A 20,532-nucleotide genomic window follows, 5' to 3' on the forward strand; every position below is an offset into this window, starting at 1 on the left:
ATTATAATATATATATATTATATATATATATATATATAATTTTAGAGTAGAGAGAGAGAGAGAGAGAGAGAGAGAGAGAGAGAGAGAGAGAGAGGAGAGAGAGAGAGAGAGATGGAGAGAGAGTGGAGAGAGAGAGAGAGAGAGAGAGAGAAGAGAGAGAGAGAGAGAGAGTGCGGCGATATATATAAATATATTATATATATATATTGTAGTCGGAAATCACAACAACACAGGTGAATTCACTGGTATGTAGTAAAGCTGTAAGAACTCAAGAATGAACATTTACGCCAGAAAATACGCACGATAAATGTTAAATCAATATATATTAAATAGTAGTAGATAATAACACAAAGAGTGAGACACCCGATTCCCGCATCATTTTCTCATCAAAAATTTGTCACAAAAAAAAGCAATGGTATACGTTCTCAGCTTATTATAATCACTCACCTTCGTGTACTGATATTCGTTTTACATATATTTGCTAGTGTATTGCCTGAAATCGTAATCTTGCACGAGCTGAATTCGCACCATTTTACCGCTATTGTGTGAGGTGTTAGACAAATTTTGAAGCTCTAGTGGCGCCAATATTTAGCAACGCGACTGTTTCCAAATCATTCGTGCCCGCATAGGGTTGAGAGACAATCTAAATTTTCGAATTTTGATATCGTGAGGAACCGCCGAGACGCGCCTCAGTTATTGTGATCGCAACACAAGAAATTGACATATTCTTACATAAGTATATACAATATTCTCTGTAGTAGTTTGCAGTAAGTATCACATTACGACGCGCAGTAATCAAGTACATTAAACCCCTATCGGCACGAATGATTTGGAAACAGTCCGTTTGCTAAATTATGGCGCCACTATAGCTTCATAATTTGAAATACCTCACACAATAGCGGTAAATGGTTGCGAATTCAGCTCGTGCAAGATTACGATTTACGCCAATTACGCCTAGCAAATATATGTATAACGAATAATCAGTACCACGAAGGTGGTGATTAGTGGTCATAATAAGCTGAGGAACGTATACACTTGGCTTCTATAGTTGGTGGCAAATTTTGATGAGAAAAATCGCGTTAAAAATGCGGAATCGGGGTCTCACTCTCTGATATTATGTCGATATAAATCAAATCAGAGAGATACTATAGACGCGTGACTTTTGGACTATGCGACGCTCGAGCGCGCGTGTCACCGTGCTGATTACGCGTGCGTGCGTGCGTGCGTGCGTGTGGGGGTGCTTGTGTGGTGCGTCGTTTATATACGCACTGTCGCGCGACGAACGCGTTTCGATTAATTATCGGTTTATTTCGTCTTTTTGAACTCGGCGCGCATTGCATTACGCTTCGCGTAATTACCGGCGCACGAAATCCAGTGAGGAGGTGCGTTCACCCAGAGACGTGGTATAGTGTTACTGTACGCCGGAAGTTATCTAAAATATGCTTGCGCGTCGCGTTTGCTGCTGGGCGCGGGGGGGGGGGAGCCGCGCACGCCTCGCGGGAAAGTAATTAGAATGAAAACCCTCGTATGTGTTACTTCGGCATGTATAGCTGCTGCTGCTGCTGCTTGCGCTATTGGAGGCGTAAGTAACAGCTTGCTCGCCCGATTGCTACCAGCGCTAAGTCTTGCCGCCGCTTTTTTCTGGCTGCTAAATCATTTGATTCCGATAGCAATCGTGTTTGAAGCAAAACACACAATCAAAATACACCGGCGAACGCTATCGGCGCGATCGCATCTTTAGCGTTTAACGCGCTACGAACAACAGCCGAAATTAGCAACGCATTTGCTTGTGTAATGAATTATTAAACAGCGCGGTGGGGGAGAAACCCAACTGCTGTTTTGAGTTTGCCGACGGTGTCGCGTGTGCCAAGTCGGTCGCTCGCTGAAGTGGAGCCCGAAAGACTACGCATCGCAAGAAACACACGTCCGAACGATGAAAATGATCGCAGGGCTATCCAGACTCGTCGCAAACCCTTACATTCAATTAGCTCAAGGCATATGTTATTCAAAGGCAGGCGGCAAGCCTACAGGGCCCCCAAGCAGCCAGGTGTGGGTTATTAATTTTTTCCCGTGGTGGCAAATTGCATTTACGCGCGCCGCAGACGTTGAAAGAGTGGAGTTGTTCGGAAATTGTTAGTCATTGCTTGACATCGGCGAATATTTGCAATTACGTGTTTATCACCCGAGAACGCATGCATATGTGTCCTGTTGTCTTCCCCCTCTCTCTCTCTCATATCCTACTGGTGGAATCGACTCCCCGCCCCAAAATACCCCTATTAACATGTATAACATGACTATAAAGTGTTCAGGTAAGATTTACACAATTTTCCAATAATCGCGAAAATCGGAAAAAGGGCGTGGCCCGTAAAAAAGTTTCCGACCAACGAAATTTTTTTGGCGGGTTTATATGGACCAATACCAACACATTAGTGAAGAATCCAGCTTGTTTCACTCGATTTCCCCGGTAGAGTGCACTTTATGACTGGACTAGCGAGGTGTGGAACGAGTAAAGGAGCTGAGAGCTATGAGAAATAACTGCTACAGCCGCGTTGCTCGTGTATCCTCGATGCGCGCAATTCACTGCAATAATTAAAGTGAAACGCCGAAGGCCGAAGCACGTGAGCGCATACGAGCTTTTACGCAATACGTATATCACGCGTTTTTATCGCAGATCCTAGCGCATCGTGCAAAGTTAATCCCCCCCCCCGTTTAAATCTCTCGCATTGATAATGAAACACGCAGCAATCGCGCGCTCACGCACGGTTTCATAAATCTCGCAGACGATCGCTTTCAGACGGCGGGTTGCTGTCGCGCGCGCCCGCGGGGAACGACGATACAGTCGGATTCACACGCGCGCGCGCGATCCGCTAAAGCATGCATAAGCTAGTCTAAACTGCCGACAACAAAATACGAGCTGCTGCGAATTCAGAGCTGCCGAATGAACGATCGAGGTACACGCGGCGCGTGTGTACCTCGCGCAGTGTCGCTCATGCACGCACGCACACACGCACGCACGCACGCACGCACATGCACATGCGCACATCCACGCACGCACGCACACGCACACGCGCACATCCACGCACGCACGCACACACGCACGCATGCACGCACGTTTACATACACACGCACGCACGCATGAATGCACGCAGGTGTACGTGCACACGCACGCACGCACGCACGCACGCACGTCTACGTGCACATGCATGCACGACTAGGCGATTTCACCGGCGATTTAATCGCCCGATTTAATCACCTAGTGTGTCCACTCAACTCGCGCGATAGAATCAGGCGATTTATTCGCCCGATTTAGTCGCCCGATTTAATCGCCTCGTGTGTCCACTCAACTCGCGCGATAGAATCAGGCGATTTATTCGCCCGATTTAGTCGCCCGATTTAATCGCCTAGTGTGTCCGGCTCTTTAAGAAGCACTTTCCCCATTCCGAAGACACTTACATCATCTTTGATGGATACCTGCAACCCAGTACTAAGGACATGGTACACACAAAAAGATGTCCGGTAACATCTCTAGAAATAGACATAGCGGTTGACAATGTTGTGGACTGTGTAAGCTGTGTTGGGAGCTGCTGTTCACACTGTTGGAATCGACTCCCCGCCCCAAAATACCCCTATTAACATGTATAACATGACTATAAAGTGTTCAGGTAAGATTTACACAATTTTCCAATAATCGCGAAAATAGGGGGTGCTTGTGCGTGCGTCGTTTATATACGCACTGTCGCGCGACGAACGCGTTTCGGATTAATTATCGGTTAATTCGTCTTTTGAACTCGACGCGCATTGCATTACGCTCGCGTAATTACGCGGCGCACGAAATCCACGTGAGGAGGTGCGTTCACCCAGAGACGTGGTATAGTGTTACTGTACGCCGGAAGTTATCTAAATATATGCTTGCGCGTCGCGTTGGTTGGGCGCGGGGGGGGGAGGGAGCCGCGCACGCACTCGCGGGAAAGTAATTAGAATGAAAACCCTCGTATGTGTTACTTCGGCATGTATAGCTGCTGCTGCTGCTGCTTGCGCTATTGGAGGCGTAAGTAACAGCTTGCTCGCCCGATTGCTACCAGCGCTAAGTCTTGCGCCGCTTTTTTCTGTCTGCTAAATCATTTGGATTCCGATAGCATCGTGTTTGAAGCAAAACACACAATCAAAATACACCGGCGAACGCATCGGCGCGATCGCATCGTTTAGGGTTTAACGCCGCACGAACAACAGCCGAAATTAGCAAACGCATTTGCTTGTGTAATGAATTATTAAACAGCGCGGTGGGGGAGAAAACCCCAACTGCTGTTTTGAGTTTGCGGACGGTGTCGCGTGTGCCAAGTCGGTCGCTCGCTGAAGTGGAGCCCGAAAGACTACAAGAAACACACGTCCGAACGATGAAAATGATGCGCAGGGCTATCCAGACTCGTCGCAAACCCTTACATTCAATTAGCTCAAGGCATATGTTATTCAAGAGGCAGGCGGAAGCCTTACAGGGCCCCCAAGCAGCAGGTGTGGGTTATTAATTTTTTCCCGTGGTGCAAATTGCATTTACGCGCGCCGCAGACGTTGAAAGAGTGGAGTTGTCGGAAATTGTAGTCATTGCTCGACATCGGCGAATATTTAGCAATTACGTGTTTATCCACCCGAAGAACGCATGCATAGTGCTCTGTGTCTCCCCCCTCTCTCTCTCTCATTTTACCCTTCACTCTTTCTTCCCCTCTCGCTCTCTCTCTCTATCTTATACCTCCACTCCACTCCCAGAACTGTAATCATTTCACCCCACACCCTATTTCCCCTTGTTATTGCTCTCCTCCTCATATTGTTGCTCCGTTTCCTCTTTCTACCAATGATCTTTTCTCTTATTCGCTCTCGCCCTCGCACGACATCGCATTCCTCATCATAGAGAGCGTCTAGAAAGACCTCGTGAAAACCTCGGCGAAACATTCGAAGAAGTCTTATGAACGACGCGTGCGAGCACGCTGCATAAGCAGCCTGCATAATTTATTAATCTTTTTCGCCGCGGCGGGGAACGCAAAGGAGATGATAAACAGTCGTCTGTAGCTGCGTGCGTGCGTGCGTGCGTGCCTGCGTGCGTGCGTGCGTGCGTGTGTGCGTGCGTGCGTGTGTGATGTGTGTGCGTGCCTGCGTGCGTGCGTGCGTGTGTGATGTGTGCGTGGGTGCGTGCGTGCGCGTGCATGCGTGTGTGTGTGCGTGTGTGATGTGTGTGCGTGCGTGCGTGTGTGATGTGTGTGCGTGCGTGCGTGTGTGTGTGCATGTGTGATTTGGTGCGTGCGTGCGTGTGTGTGTGCGTGTGTGATGTGTGTGCGTGCGTGCGTGCGTGCGTGCGCGCGCGTGCGTGCGTGTGTGATGTGTGTGTGTGCGTGCGTGCGTGCGTGCGTGCGTGCGTGCGTGTGTGTGCGATGTATGTCTATCTCTCCTCGCTACGCGCTGCTTCGCGCCGTCGTCGCTTTTTGCTTGCATCTATACGAGACGGTGTCGACGATTACGACAAAATTAAACGTGCCAGACGTACGAAGAAAGAGGACGTGCAGCACGAGGGACGGGTGGGGGCGCGGGAAGGCGGCGTGAATGAACAAGGAATAGACAAGCGGAAGGAGAAGGAGGAGGCGGAGAATGAGGAGGCGGGGGAGAATGAGGAAGAGGGGGCGGAGGGGAGGCGCAGGAGGAGGGTGAGGAGGAGGAGAATGAGGAGGAGGGGGAGAATGAGGAAGAGGGGGCGGAGGGGAGGCGCAAGAGGTGGGTGAGGATGAGGAGGAGGAGGAGGAGGAGGAGGAGGAGGAGGAGGAGGAGGAGGAGTTGCACAGAGACAGAGGTGAAGATATCCAGAAGGCTGGGGACAGAGGCTGCGAAATAGAGACCGGGAGAGGAGCAAGACAAGGCGTAGTCAAGGGCCGAGATCAGCGGAGGGGTGATGAGGAGAGAGAAACGGAAAAGAAAAATATGACGATGAGGTGGAAAAGAGTGGAGAAGAAAACGAGCAGGACAGACGAGCAACATAAATGATCTGCAAACTCCATGCAACGGCGGATTTTGCCCCATGTTCAACTCCTTGTGAATCGTATCGTTTGAAAGCAGGTGATGTCAACAAATCATCCCATGAAATTCAACTGGAGAGCGAATAAGTGGGAGAGGGGGCATGGCTGTAGAAGAGGAGGAAAAACAAGGCGAAGGGAAATGAGAGAGAGATATACATAGAGAGAGGGGGAGAGCATTGCTACAACCGGAGAGCAGAAGACGGGAGGTCTCGAAAGAGAGAGAGAGAGAGGTTAGAGGAGGAGATGGTACTGAGAGCAGAGAGATGATGCGGCGAGAGAGGGAATGAGGACGAGACGAGATGAGAGCCAGATGATGATGATGACTTGCTTGATGTAGCAGGCGAGCAGAAGATGCAAGAGAGAGTTTGGGTGTCGTGCGCAAAGACGGTCCCTATCGCTTAAAAGTACAGAACGATATCATGCGCGCGGGAAACAAAGACAACGAGGCGGTTAATTACAACCTCCGTCATCACCTCGCAGCTGCCATGGCGGCCGAAATCAAACCACATTATTTCTACACCTGTTTGCTGGCCGCTGTGGCCAAGATATACAGCCCGGCGTCTGTTTACAGTTGCATATGACCGAGCTGTTGCATTCGAACGTAAACACATTAATTACGATTGACACGCGGGTTACTGCATGATGAAGTAGTCTAAGTAGTAGTACGCTGCTGCGCGCTACGTCGCTCGGCGAGCAGCCACGTGACACCGCGGGCTAGGGCCTGCTTTCTTCCCGCGTGCGGTAATTTATCTGCGGCATTAGTTCGTATCGCGCGCGATCGACACGATATATCTTCGCCTCTGTGACCGATAACAAGGGTGAAACCTTCGCCGCGCCAGCAACCGCGTCTGACGAGAATATAGGGCATCGTCGCAGCGATAGTCGCCATGACCCGCAGCGGCGGCGCTGCCTGCGCGCGCGCGCGCTCATCGCGTTAAACGGCTCTCGCTCTCTCTCTCTCTCTCTCTCTCTCTCTCTCTCTCTCTCTCAGCAGCGGCAGGCGAATCGAGTGCGCACGCTAAGCGTTTCGCGGGCATTGATTCGAGTGAAACAATTTGAGGTGCCGATAATGCAGCGTGTCTATGTGTAATGCAGGGAGCCACAGAGGCGCAGCTTACATACACACACGGCCGTCAGACGCGGCACCGAGCAAATGCACGCTCCGCTGTTCACGCGCGCCCCAGCTGATCAATGGCTGCTGCGGCATTCGCGACGGCACACTCCGCCACACTCGCATTGAAGGAGCGATTTTTTTATTCGGCCCGGGTAAAATTAATCAGGCGGCAGCGCGAGGGATTTTTGTCGTCGCGCAAGATACGACGCTGCTTTCATTAGATTAGACAAGCGCGCTCGCATACCGGATGCATGCTAAACTACCGATCTCAGCCGCCGACAGACTGGTTGAAGCATTTTTCCGATGCGGTAGCTATTTCTAGGTGGCGCTGGGGACGGTTGCGAGAGCTCGCGTACGTAGGAGCAGGATGCAATAGCCATTACTAGGTGGCGCTGTAGACGGCTAAAATGGACAGTGGTCATTACGCAGATGGCGCTGCCGCTGGCTGTGATAGTGTAAGCTAGGGAATTTCATACTTCTGGAAAATAATATTGATGCGAGGGTGTGAATCGAGAGTTTGAATCGCAAGCGATCGGGTTGTCTACAAAGCACACGAGATAGAATTGAAGAACTGATCAGCTGAGCGACCACAGAGACAGATCTCACGATTGCTAGGAGCTGTTCAACAGCGTTTATAAAACAACGACTGCGAAGTCGCTCAAAGTAGCGACTTAGACGTCTTGTAAGCAACCCTACACTACAGACACAATCTTTTGATCGTTTCCTCATGACCTGGTTGGGATTCGCATCACCAGAAGAGATGAGAAATGCTTTCCTCCACCTTATTTGGTTGGGCCGCCTGGCCAGAATAGGTGCTATCGATGACATTGGTGACGTGGAAGAGATGATGCGGGCAGTAGCAGGCGGCTTAGTATAAATAGTAGAGCGCACCTCTTTTCGGTAGATTTTCGTTAACAAGTGCTGAGAGAATCTGTAAGTGCGTACTATGGGGTTTTATTGTTTATCTCGTTCTAAGTTTGTTCACGTCGAGTTTCACTGAGAGAGACTTGTATTTCTTATCTATAGACTTTGAGTAAATCACTCTTTTCCAGTTATTTCTTGTCTTTGTCTTCTCTCTAGCTTTCCTACAGTTCTTCATTCAACTTCTGTGCGTGTAGTGCGCAATTCGTGTCTACATTTTGGTGCTGTGACCAGGATTCGAACCTGGGTTATTGCGGTCACAACGCAAGGTACTATTCGTTATACGATTACGGCTGTAACATATGATTTACAGATGTTACGTAAATTAGTTAGAGACGCGGTGTGCGGCTTGACTCAGGGTTGTTTTGGTGGTAGTCTATGTAGACAGAGCGTCGCGCATCTTGTGCGGCTAGATTGATGTTATATGGAGAATGGTAAACGTCTTTTAGGTCGGGCGTTTCTAGGGTCATTGTGAAATGGGGGTAGGACGCGGTCTGGGAGAACGGGTGACATGTGCGCTCAGGATGTAGGGGTTTGGGGGTAATATAATGATAGGAGGTTAGGAGAGATCGCTTAGGCGCGCGTGCGCGTGTCTTTGTCTCTCTGTGCAAGATGTGACTACACTGTGTGCAAGTTATTAAAGTTTATTCAGTTTAATACACAAGTTTGGATTTTTACTTCATCATTTCTACATCGAACATTAATTCAACATTACATTTTAGTGCCAGTGACAGTCAAAAACCGGGGTATTCCTTTGCGGACGCAACTTAAGGTACTCCACTATGTCGATCTACGGGCCATACTACGCAAGGAAGATGGAGAAGGAAGAAGACACAGGAGGAGTCGCTGAGTACACTGTTGGCAAGAAAACTGGAGGGGAAACGGAGAGCGGACGAGAGAGCAAGAGAGAGAGGGAGGAAGAGAGAGAGAGAGAGACGGGAACAGGAGCAAGAGTAGGAGAAACGAAGAACGACAGAGAGCGATCGACAGAGCCGAAGAATGGCGGAGAGCGAGACGGGAGGAACAGAGCGAGACGCGGGAGAGAGAACGGTGGATACACACGGCATAGGAACTACTGTGAGTAAGTCAGCGTGAAGGCAGGAACGGCCGGTGTTGTATTCGTGATACTGCGAGGGCAAGTCCGAGTCTCGATCTGTGTGTGAGCGAGAGAAGATAGCAGAATAGAGAAGGCAAGGCTGACAGAGCAGAGACAGAGGACGTGAAAGATAAATTGCGAACTGTAATGGCAAAAAAAAAGAAGGGTGAACTGGACGTGAAAGGGTGACATCATCAGGAATGTGTATTTTTATCCGTTTTTCTTTGTTTTATGTACGCGTTTTTTTTTCATGGTATATGCTTGTGACCATTTGTATTTGTGTGGGAAAATCTTTTGTGTGAAACTTTGTGTCGAAATGTGTGATCGTTTTCTTGAATTTGTGCTAACGGTACGTTTACGCTATATTGTCAGACTGCTAAACAAATTTTTCAATTAGAGTTTGATAGGCCTAAAACATTTCATCCAAAATATGAAATCAGTTTTTCGTATTTTTTTTTTTGGCTGTATGATGTGTGGAAGTGACAAAAGTTGTCAGGTCCACATCGGTGCGGTGTGTAATAATGGGATTAAGAGGTTTAAATGAGGATATAATGGAGCACATGGCTAAACGTCGTTTCGGTAATGCGTGTCGGTATACGCATACGCCACGTACGTTATAGCATAAAAAGACGCAAGAGTGAGAGTAATTGCTTTGATATCAAAATGTTCACTGCCAAATGTGTTGAATTTCTGACTTGTATGGTGATCGAACTTTATCGTTACTTGTTTTGTATAGAAAACTTTATGCTTCATATGTATTTTAGTAATTGTTTAGGTTTAGGTTGAAGTGTAGATCAGCGGGGACGCTGAATCGATGACAGGGTAGTCATCGTCTTGGGGAAGGGGAGATAATGTAACATATGATTTACAGATGTTACATAAATTAGTTAGAGACGCGGAGTGCGGGTAGACTCAGGGTTGTTTTGGTGGTAGTCTATGTAGACAGAGCTTCGCGCATCTTGTGCGGCTAGATTGATGTTATAGGGAGAATGATAAACGTGTTTTAGGTCGGGCGTTTCTAGGGTCTTTGTGAAATGAGGGTAGGACGCGGTCTGGGAGAACGGGTGACATGTGCGGTCAGGATGTAGGGGTTTTGGGGGTAATATATAGGAGGTTAGGAGAGATTGAGGGGAGAGATGTAGGAGGGGGAGTCTGGTTGTGGTCGCGGGAGAAAGCACACGCGCTTAGGCGCGTGTGTGCGTGTCTTTGTCTCTCTGTGCAAGATGTGACTACACTGTGTGCAAGTTATTAAAGTTTATTCAGTTTAATACACAAGTTTGGATTTCTACTTCATCATTTCTAGTACATGAACTCTTAATTCAACGTTACACGGCAATTCGCGTCTACAATAGTTTAGTAGCAGGTGCGAGACATGAGGCGTAGCGGAACGTGTTAATTTCGTCACGGCTGCATGCAATTTACTCTATGAAATGCAATGCAATGAATTTACTCGCTGCTTGCTTCTCTTTATCAGCTGCTTACAAAGTCACAGTGTTTCGCGCTGACAACTTGAGACACATCGTAACTCACGTACGTGTCACGCGATAATGAAGTATATATATATATATACATATAGACGCAATTAGTCTGCTTCGATAGCCTTCGATGCATCTTAAGGATGGTAATCGCACGCACGGACGCACGCACGCACGCATGCGAGCACAGGCACGCCCACAGGTACGATGCAGGCATTCACGCAGGCACGCATCCTCGAATGCACATATACGCCCCCCCCACTACCGCACGCACGCTGGCCCACACGCACACACACACACGTTGCGCACACAAGTGTAGCGAGTCTGACACTCTGCCGCGACGAGCATATTATATGCGCTGTTGACATTCTCCACGCGGATATCAATGCGCTGGTCGCACGTAAAGTCTGATAGCGTGCAAACTCGATCTTAAAGTCCTTCTCTGCGACTGAAGCGGATAGGCAGAATCGCTAAGCTTCTGTTTGAGAGAGCGGAAAGCAAGGCTGCGCACCAACACACCTATACACGCCACCTCACAGCCACTCGCTATCAAATATATCAAGAGCTAAGAATGCATTATTATTACATACATTATTAGCTCTTGAGCATATAATATATATACAGATAATCCTGGTATTACTAACAATACACTTTCAACAATACACTGTATTGTTGAACACCTTCTAACAATACACTGTGTATTGTAGTAGGTACCTAACAACTGTGTATTTAAATTCAATTTCATTTTCAATAAATTTAATAAAATCAATCAAATAATTTCAATAAATTCATTTAAAGAAATGTCAATTTCAAGTTTACAAATCAAAAAGTAAACTAATTAAAAAAAAAAGTATTGTTAGAAGGTGTTCAACAATAAACAGTGTATTGTTGAAAGCTCATAGGTACCTACTACAATACACAGTGTATTGTTAGAAGGTGTTCAACAATACACAGTGTATTGTTGAAAGCTCGCTAACAATACACAGTGTATTGTCAAATGCCTAAACATACAACACACTGTGTATTGTTAGTTACCAGGATGATCTGCTATATAATATTATATATATTACGTAAGACACTAACATTATAGGCTGCATAGCATCGTCGATATATGAATTACGTTATATAATTTGTAACGGTGTGTGCGTCGCAGCCCATTTCTCCTCTCTGTGTGCATGCGCCTCTCTCTACCCATCTCTCTCTCTCCGCTGCTCTCTCTCTCTCTCTCTCTCTCTCTCTCTCTCTCTTCGCTGCTCTCTACTCGGCAATCGAGGGCGCGATCAATGCATTAGGCCCGTGTTAATGCTTGACGGTAACTTGTTTAGATGGCGATTACTTTCGCGCGGGGAAACGATGCAATGCTGAGCCGTAATACGTTCTCTATCCACCAGCTCCTCTCCCGCCACCCCCACTCTTCCACCCACGGTGGTCATAGCGCTGCGATGAATACGACCTCTTGCTCTGAATCGCGTCATGACCGCCACTTGACGATGACGTCACTTTAATTTTCGCCGCTTTGTGACGACGTCGCTCTACTTTGCATCGATATACGATGACTTCAATGTATGTCGCGCCGCTTTAGCGATGGCGTTAATTAAAATATGCGCCGCTTTAGCGATGACGTCGCTATAATTTACGCCGTTTTCGATTACGGTACCGCAATTCGCGCCGCACACTAGCGCTCGTGTGCGCTGTGAATTCAACAATATTGCGTCGCTGCATTGTGTCCGCATGGGTTCCCGCGTCCAGTCTATATGTATCGGCTGCCTTTCTTTAACCGCTCGATCGCTCATCGTTCTAAATTCGTAATCGTGTCTATAGTCTGTCAGTCTCCCGGCGATGGCATTTCGCCGGCGGATTGCCGTCGTAAATGTTTGCGGCGCTTCACGGATAACGATTACCGGCGAAAATAACCATATACGTCTGAATCCCGAATCTCACGCGCGCCGAGAACACGTGTGTGCGAGTATTACGTCATCACCTCGTCTCATCTCCTCATCGCTTGCTCATGCACAAATTATTCTCGCTCTCTCTCGCGCGCTCGCTCTATCTCTCTCTCTCTCTCTCTCTCTCTTTCGCGCGCGCGCACTCACTCTCTCTCTCTCTCTCTCTCTCTCTCTTTCTCTCTCTTGTTTCCTCTCCTCTTTCTCTTCCCTTTGTTACGCCCATCTCTGCTCTCTCTCTCTGTCTCTCTCTCTCTCATCTCTCTCCTCTCTCTCTCTCTCTCTGTCCTCTCTCTCTCTCTCTCTCTCTCTCTCTCGCGCGCTCTCTCTCTCTCTCTCTCTCTCTCTCTCTCTCTCTCCCTTTCTCTCCGCCTCCTCTTTCTTTGTTTCGCTCTAAAGATTTCCACTGATCGTTCTCGCAGGTTTAGAGGGCGTCGCCAAGGAGAAGTGCAGCGGCAACAGCAAGAGAAAAAAGACGAAAGGGGAAGAGACGGATGACGACAGGAAGAAGAAGGCGCGCACGACGTTTACGGGTCGGCAGATATTTGAGCTGGAGAAACAGTTCGAGCAGAAGAAATATCTCTCCTCCAGCGAGCGATCCAGCATGGCGAAACTGCTCAATGTTACAGAGACACAAGTAGGTGTATACCGTAGAACTATTACAGAATATTCGTCGCGCATTCGTCGCGATCATCATCATCATGACCACCACCAGTACACCACCACCAGCACAATCAGCACCATCACCATCATCATCATTATCATCATCATCAATGGCATCAGAATCAGCAACAGCAACCATAACGTCACCATCGCCATCCGCATCATCATTAGCATCAGCAGCAGTAGCAGCATCAGCAGAGGCTATGTAATGCGTAACGGAGACTGCGACTTAGTTTTTAATTGATATTTTACTCAAATATTGTCATATTGGGATTAAATCGTGCATGGAAATGTATGTCTTTTGTAATCGTAATTCATTATTAAAATCAAACCGTTTTAAAAATACAATTATACTGTGCTACATGTACACGATCGTCCTTTAAACGGTCTGCAGGTAGGTGCATATGCGTGTGTATTGCAGCCTAATCAGATTTCAGAATTGGTCGGGAGAGGCATCATCAGCTGAGATCACGGTGAGGACGTGTCGCATGATGACTCATGCGAACATCCCCCTCCGTCAGCTGTAATAGCTCGTATGTCGTGACCGCCTTGCCACGTTCCCGCGGCAGCAGCGATATATGAATCCGTAATAAATTGAAGCGATAACATGAGAAGCCCGCCTACTCCCGGCTGTAAGGACGCCAGTTATATAGGCAAATTGCTTCTAAATTTTATTGAATTCTTGCGCTGTCAATTTGATGATGCGGCGGCCGGGGGCATGTATGTAGTACGCCATTTACATAGGTCGGGTTAGCAGATGAGAGTACTATAAACAATTGTTGCTTGCTGTTTGTGAGCGTGCGTGGGTGCGTGTCCGTACGTGTGTGCGCGCGTGCGTGCGTGCGCGTGCGTGTGTGACGCTCACATATATGACAGGCAGTTATATAATTACTAATATTTACGTTCATTTTATAATGTAAAAATGGCTGTTTTGTGGCGACGTATACGTCGTTTGATCGCAATCCCTCAAGAGGAACTTAATTTTGCGTTGTCCATGTGTGTATTGTTAATGTTGTTATGTTATAGGGTATCGTACGCAGGAAACACATTTACCCTCGAACATGAAAGTCAATTATCAATTTTAAGTGGGTCGCGGTGTCAAATCAGAGATCGTTTATAAACAACGTCTAACGATCCCAATGAAAAGCGTTCATATTTTAGTTTATAACATCCGTATACGTACATGACTTTATTGAAAGCAATATGAAATGTACGTTCAGCAAACATGCTGCCCGCTGACCCGTACCACGAAGGGCGAGAAGATATTTCATTTCATCGTCAAAGCTCAATTTACAAATATTGAACCGTCTCAAATAGAATTTATTGTATTTCGTCCAGCTTCACACTACCGCCTTCGGCAGCTGACTGGAGGCGAGGTAGCTGTGTGTGCGTGAGCAAGCATTCAAACCTCGTTGTCTTCCGTACTAGCACGGGTCACGGTCGTCTCAAAAGCACGCAAACAATTGTGTGCTGTATTCATAAGCGTATGAATTTATACGGCGCAGCTCAACAACGATTAGGAAGCGCGCCTGCAGCCATTTCTGTCATATATTCGTATCCTAAACAAAGCACGAATTCAATGAAAGACTTTCTGCGATTTCGTTGCGCTTATATTCTCATAGTCGTGTAGGATTTCGTGCAATATAATTGTTTAACCCGCATCGGCTGCACACATAACGTGCACGGTGGGAATCTCATCGGATGGGGGCTTACACACGACATAGACGCACATGGCACATGGTACTACTTCCTCTCCTGCTATCTGGTACACAACACACGCCTGCTCCTGGGCTTGACTCTTCTACTGTTGCTTCTGCTGACTCTGCTACACCTGGTGGCAGTGCTGTAGTGGCCGTTGCTGTTGCTGTTGCTGTTGCTGTTGCTGTTACTGGCGCTATTGCAGTTGCTGCTGCTCCTGCTAACAGTGCTGCTGCAATTCGGGAGGTTGCTGCTGCTAGTGTTGCTGCTGTTGTTGTTACTACTGGTACTGCTGCTACTATGGTTACTACCACTACAACGGCTGCCGCTGCTGCCACTGCCCGCATTGACAAGATTTAGTAATGACGTTAAATTCGGCTAATGCGATCGTGGCCTGTAGACATAATCAGATGAATGTAGTCGATCAATGGCTGGTATTGTGCTCAGAGAGCGGGGCCGCGTCGATCACGCGTGCAGTACACCTTTGGCTTCGGTAAATAATTAGCCGGGCGTCTTCGTATCGTTCAGTCACACGCTGCGGCATAAGCTCACAGCACAGTACAGCACAGTACAGCACAGCACAGTACAGCACAGCGCAGCGCAGCACAGCACAGCGCAGTACAGCACAGCGCAGCGCAGCGCAGCACAGCACAGTACAGCACAGCACAGCACAACACAGCACAGCGCAGCGCAGCACAGCACAGCACAGTACATGCAGTACCGTACCGTATAGTACAGCGCAGCACAGTACAACACAGCACAGCGCAGCGCAGCACAGCACAGCGCAGCGCAGCACAGTACAGTACAGTACAGTACAGCACAGCACAGTACAGCACAGCACAGCACAGCACAGCACAGCACAGCACAGCACAGCACAGACACGAGCACAGCCACAGAGCAGCCAGCCACAAGTACACACAGCCACAGCGCGCACAGCACAGCAAGCACAGCCACGACACACGCACAGAACAGCCAACACAGCCGCAGATACAAACACAGCGCCGCCACAGCAAGGTACAGCCACAGCACAGCGCATGCATCAGCACATTCCACAGCACAGTACCCACAGCACAGCCATCAACAGCACAGTACAAGCACAGCAACAAGTACAGCACAGTGCACAGCACAGCATAGCTAGCCCCCACAAGCAAGATACGCACGCACAGCCACAGCAACACAGCACATCCGCCAGCAACAGCACAGACCACAGCATAGACAGTACGCACAGCACAGCCAGCACAGACATCACAGACAGCATAGCACAAGCACAGCAACAGCACAGCACATAGCATTAGCCATAGCATAGATAAGACAAGCAACAGTACAGACACAGCACGCAGACAGCACAGCCACAGCATAGATAGCGCAGGCAAGCACCAGCTAAAGAGCGCGTGCAGCACAGACAGTGCAAGCCACAGCAACAGCAGAAGCGACAGATGCAGCACAGCGCAGCACAACACACACAGACGGCACAGCACCAGACACAGACAGCACACAGCCACCAGCACAGACCGCATGGCAGCGACAGAAAACGAGCGACAGCGCAGCGCCATCACATCACATCACATCACAGTGATGCAGCACAGCGCAGAGCCAGCACAGGCACAATCACCTCACATTCACAGCCAGCCACACGGCAGCCACAGCCGAAGCAGGTACCGGCACCTTCACGACATATCCCAGCTACCAGAGCTGCACGCCGTCCACATACGCACCACAGCCACAGTACGGCTATCCCCAGGAACCCTGGCACCGCAGCCCTACAGCCACAGAGCCGACACGGCACAATACGCACACAGTACAGCACAGCACGCGCCACGGCCACATACGACACAGCACAGCACCAGCACGCGGGCACGCCCACATACGACACCGTCACAGCACAGCCAGGGCCGCACGGCCGCACAATACGACCACAGCACAGCAGCAGCAAGGCACGCACAATACGACACAGCACAGCACAGCAGGGCACGGCACAATACGCACAGCACAGACACAGCAGGGCACGGGCACAATACGACACAGCCACAGCACAGCAGCGGCCACGGCACAATACGACACTAGCACAGCACAGCAGGCACGCACAGACACAAGGCAGGGACGCGCACAATACGACACAGCAACAGCACAGCACAGACCGCACAAGCACAAGCAGGCACGCACAATACGAACAGATACAGCACAGCGGCACCGGCCCAATACGACACAGCACAGACAGCAGGCACGGCACAATACGACATTCAGCACAGCACGCAGGGCTACGGCACGAAATACGACACCGCACGCACAGCATTCCAGGGCACGGCACGGCCAGCGATATGGAGCACGGCACAATACGACACAGACAGACAGCAGCGGCACCGGCCCAATACGACACGAGTACAGCACAGACAGGGCACGGCACAATACGACACCAGTACACACAGCAGGGCCACGGCCATACATAGACCCACACAGCAAGCAGGGCCACGGCGCACAATACGCACAGACTACAGCACAGCAGGGCACGGCACCAATACGACACGCCAGCACAAGCAGGCACACGCACAATTACGACACAGTAACAGCCACAGCCTGGGCACGGCACAATAAGACACAAGTACAGCACAGCAGGGCACGGCACAATACCGACACCCGCCACAGCCACGCAGGGCACGGCACAATACGCACCAGTACAGCACAGCGGCACGGCCACAACTACCGACACAGCAGCACAGCAGGGCACGGCACAGCACAGCACAGCTACGCGGCGCACGGCACAATATCGACACAGCTACCAGCACAGCCGGTTTCACGGACAATACGACACAGTACAGCCAGCAGGACGGCACAACTACGAACAGTACAGACACCAGCAGGGACCACGGCACAATACGACACGCACAGCCCACAGCAAGGGCACAGGCCAATACGACACATACAGCACAGCCGGGCACGCACATACGACACAGTACAGCACAGCAGGGCACGGCACAAACGACACCGCACAAGACCACAGCGGGCACAGCACAATAGACACAGTACAGCACAATCGGCACGGCACAATACGCACACAGACACAGACGCCACGCAGGGCACGCAATACGACCAGCTTACAGCACAGCATGGGCACGGCACAGCACAGCAGGGCACGGCACAATACGACACAGTACAGCACAGCCGGGCACGGCACAATACGACACAGCACAGCACAGCAGGGCACGGCACAATACGACACCACACAGCACAGCAGGGCACGGCACAATACGACACAGTACAGCACAGCCGGGCACGGCACAATACGACACAGTACAGCACAGCAGGGCACGGCACAATACGACACAGCACAGCACAGCAGGGCACGGCACAATACGACACAGCACAGCACAGCCAGGCAAAGTGCAGCAGATGACAGCTCATCTTAGCAAAGCATAGCACAACACAGCCCATTACTACAGTGCGAGACGGCACGAGTGAAAGATCCGTATTTATATCCGCCGTTATTTGAACAATGGATCAGACAAATTTTAACGTGTGACGAATCAGTATTTGTAGTGCGTGCGTATGCGCGCGTGTGTGCGTGTAATATGCATATGTGTGCGTGCGTGTGCGTGTGCGCGCGCGTGTATGTGTGTCGTGCGTACGTGTTGTCTATGTCTGTGATCCTTATAAGTAAAGACTGCAATTTAAAGTAATGATTTCGTAAAGTATTCTCGACCGTTCCAGTATTTTTCCGACCATTACCATACTTGCTGTTATTTCTTGCGTACTACAGCAAATGTCTAAAGTATGTCTAGCATGTCTTAGAACACTCGTACATCGTTACTTACACCTACATTTGCAACGATTGAAATTTGTTTGTTGACTTCTTGTTGATGCGGTTACATACATGATGCTACTTACTTCTCGCGAGCCCCCTGTCCCTGAACGTTGTTATTGGTAACTTACATAAAGCAATAGAGACGCTATACGAGTCTAGAACCACTACGTCACTCAATGAAATTTTTCCAATATCAGGGGAATTATCGCTACACGTAAGAATGTAGCTGCATTACTCACTATTTTATATACAATAATAAGCACATTATGGTATACTCTCATGGTAATTTTTCTACAAGAGTGATCAGTAAAATGTTGGCTATTATGGGAGACAATATTTCGCTATATTTATCCAGACTGCGCATTTAATTAATAGATGAATTCTAGAATAATGATCCTAGTGAATGGAAGGAAGTTCGGAATGCGGCCTATCTAAACACGGTTCCCACATTGTTGATTCCCCATTAGCTCCATAAGAAAGCATCGCGTTTTCCGCTTTAACTCACCTCGCTCAAGTCATTTAATCTCATGATACGTACCAGCTGTAGCACACAGCATGGCAGCTTGAACGCTTTTCTAACGGTAGTAGCTTGTGGTGCGTGCCCAGATGCGTCGCGTCACACGCACCTAATTAGGGAGAATTTCTGTTTCGCGCGCGTGCAAGCGTTTCATTAGGCCGACTCGAAATGTGAAGAATAGATCACGGTGCTTCGATGAGGTCGTTGCTGTGACTTTAATTCGACGTGAATTTAGAGTATACGAAGGCTATATATAACAGCACAGCACAGCACAGCACAGCACAGCACAGCACAGCACAGCACAACACAGCGCAGTACAACACAGCGCAGCACAGCGCAGCACAGCACAGCACAGCACAGTACACCACAGCACAGCACATCACAGCACAGTACAGCACAGCACAGTACAGCACAGCACAGCACAGCATAGCATAGCACAGCAAAGTACAGCACAGCACAGCACAGCACAGCACATCGCAGCACAGCACAGCACAGCATAGCACAGTACAGCACAGCACAGCACAGCACAGCACAGCACATCACAGCACAGCATAGCACAGCACAGCACAGCACAGCATAGCATAGCATAGCATAGCATAGCACAGCAAAGTACAGCACAGCACAGCACAGCACATCGCAGCACAGCACAGCACAGCATAGCATAGCGCAGCGCAGCACAGCAGAGCGCAGTGCAGCACAGCACAGTGCAGCACAGCACAGCAGAGCGCAGTGCAGCACAGCGCAGCACAACACAACACAGCACAGCACAGCACAGCACAGCACAGCACAGCACAGCGCAGCGCAGCGCAGCGCAGCACAGCGCAGCACAGCGCAGCACATCACAGTGCAGCACAGCGCAGCGCAGCACAGCACATCACATCACATCACAGTGCAGCACAGCGCAGCACAGCGCAGCAGAGTACGGCACATCACGACATATCCCAGTACAGCAGCGCACGGCACGGCACAATACGACACAGCACAGTACGGCTCATCCCAGAACTGCACGCAGCACAGCACAGCAGGGCACGGCACAATACGACACAGTACAGCACAGCAGGGCACGGCACAATACGACACAGCACAGCACAGCAGGGCACGGCACAATACGACACAGTACAGCACAGCAGGGCACGGCACAATACGACACAGCACAGCACAGCAGGGCACGGCACAATACGACACAGCACAGCACAGCAGGGCACGGCACAATACGACACAGCACAGCACAGCAGGGCACGGCACAATAC

The 20,532-nt window shown here is 49.5% G+C and overlaps 1 protein-coding gene across 1 annotated transcript in view; it reads left to right on the forward strand.

Annotated features, from left to right (window-relative positions):
- The window catches only part of LOC106806861 (homeobox protein Hox-D4a-like), a 47,397-nt gene that overhangs the window by 16,581 nt on the left and 10,284 nt on the right, over positions 1-20,532 (forward strand). The window contains exon 3 of the mRNA XM_014808996.1: positions 13,028-13,242. Coding sequence (XP_014664482.1) covers positions 13,028-13,242 — 215 coding nt within the window. The remainder of the gene's footprint in view (positions 1-13,027; positions 13,243-20,532) is intronic.

This window comes from Priapulus caudatus, unplaced genomic scaffold (assembly GCF_000485595.1).
Source record: "Priapulus caudatus unplaced genomic scaffold, Priapulus_caudatus-5.0.1 Scaffold183, whole genome shotgun sequence".
Lineage (NCBI taxonomy): Eukaryota > Metazoa > Priapulida > Priapulimorpha > Priapulimorphida > Priapulidae > Priapulus > Priapulus caudatus.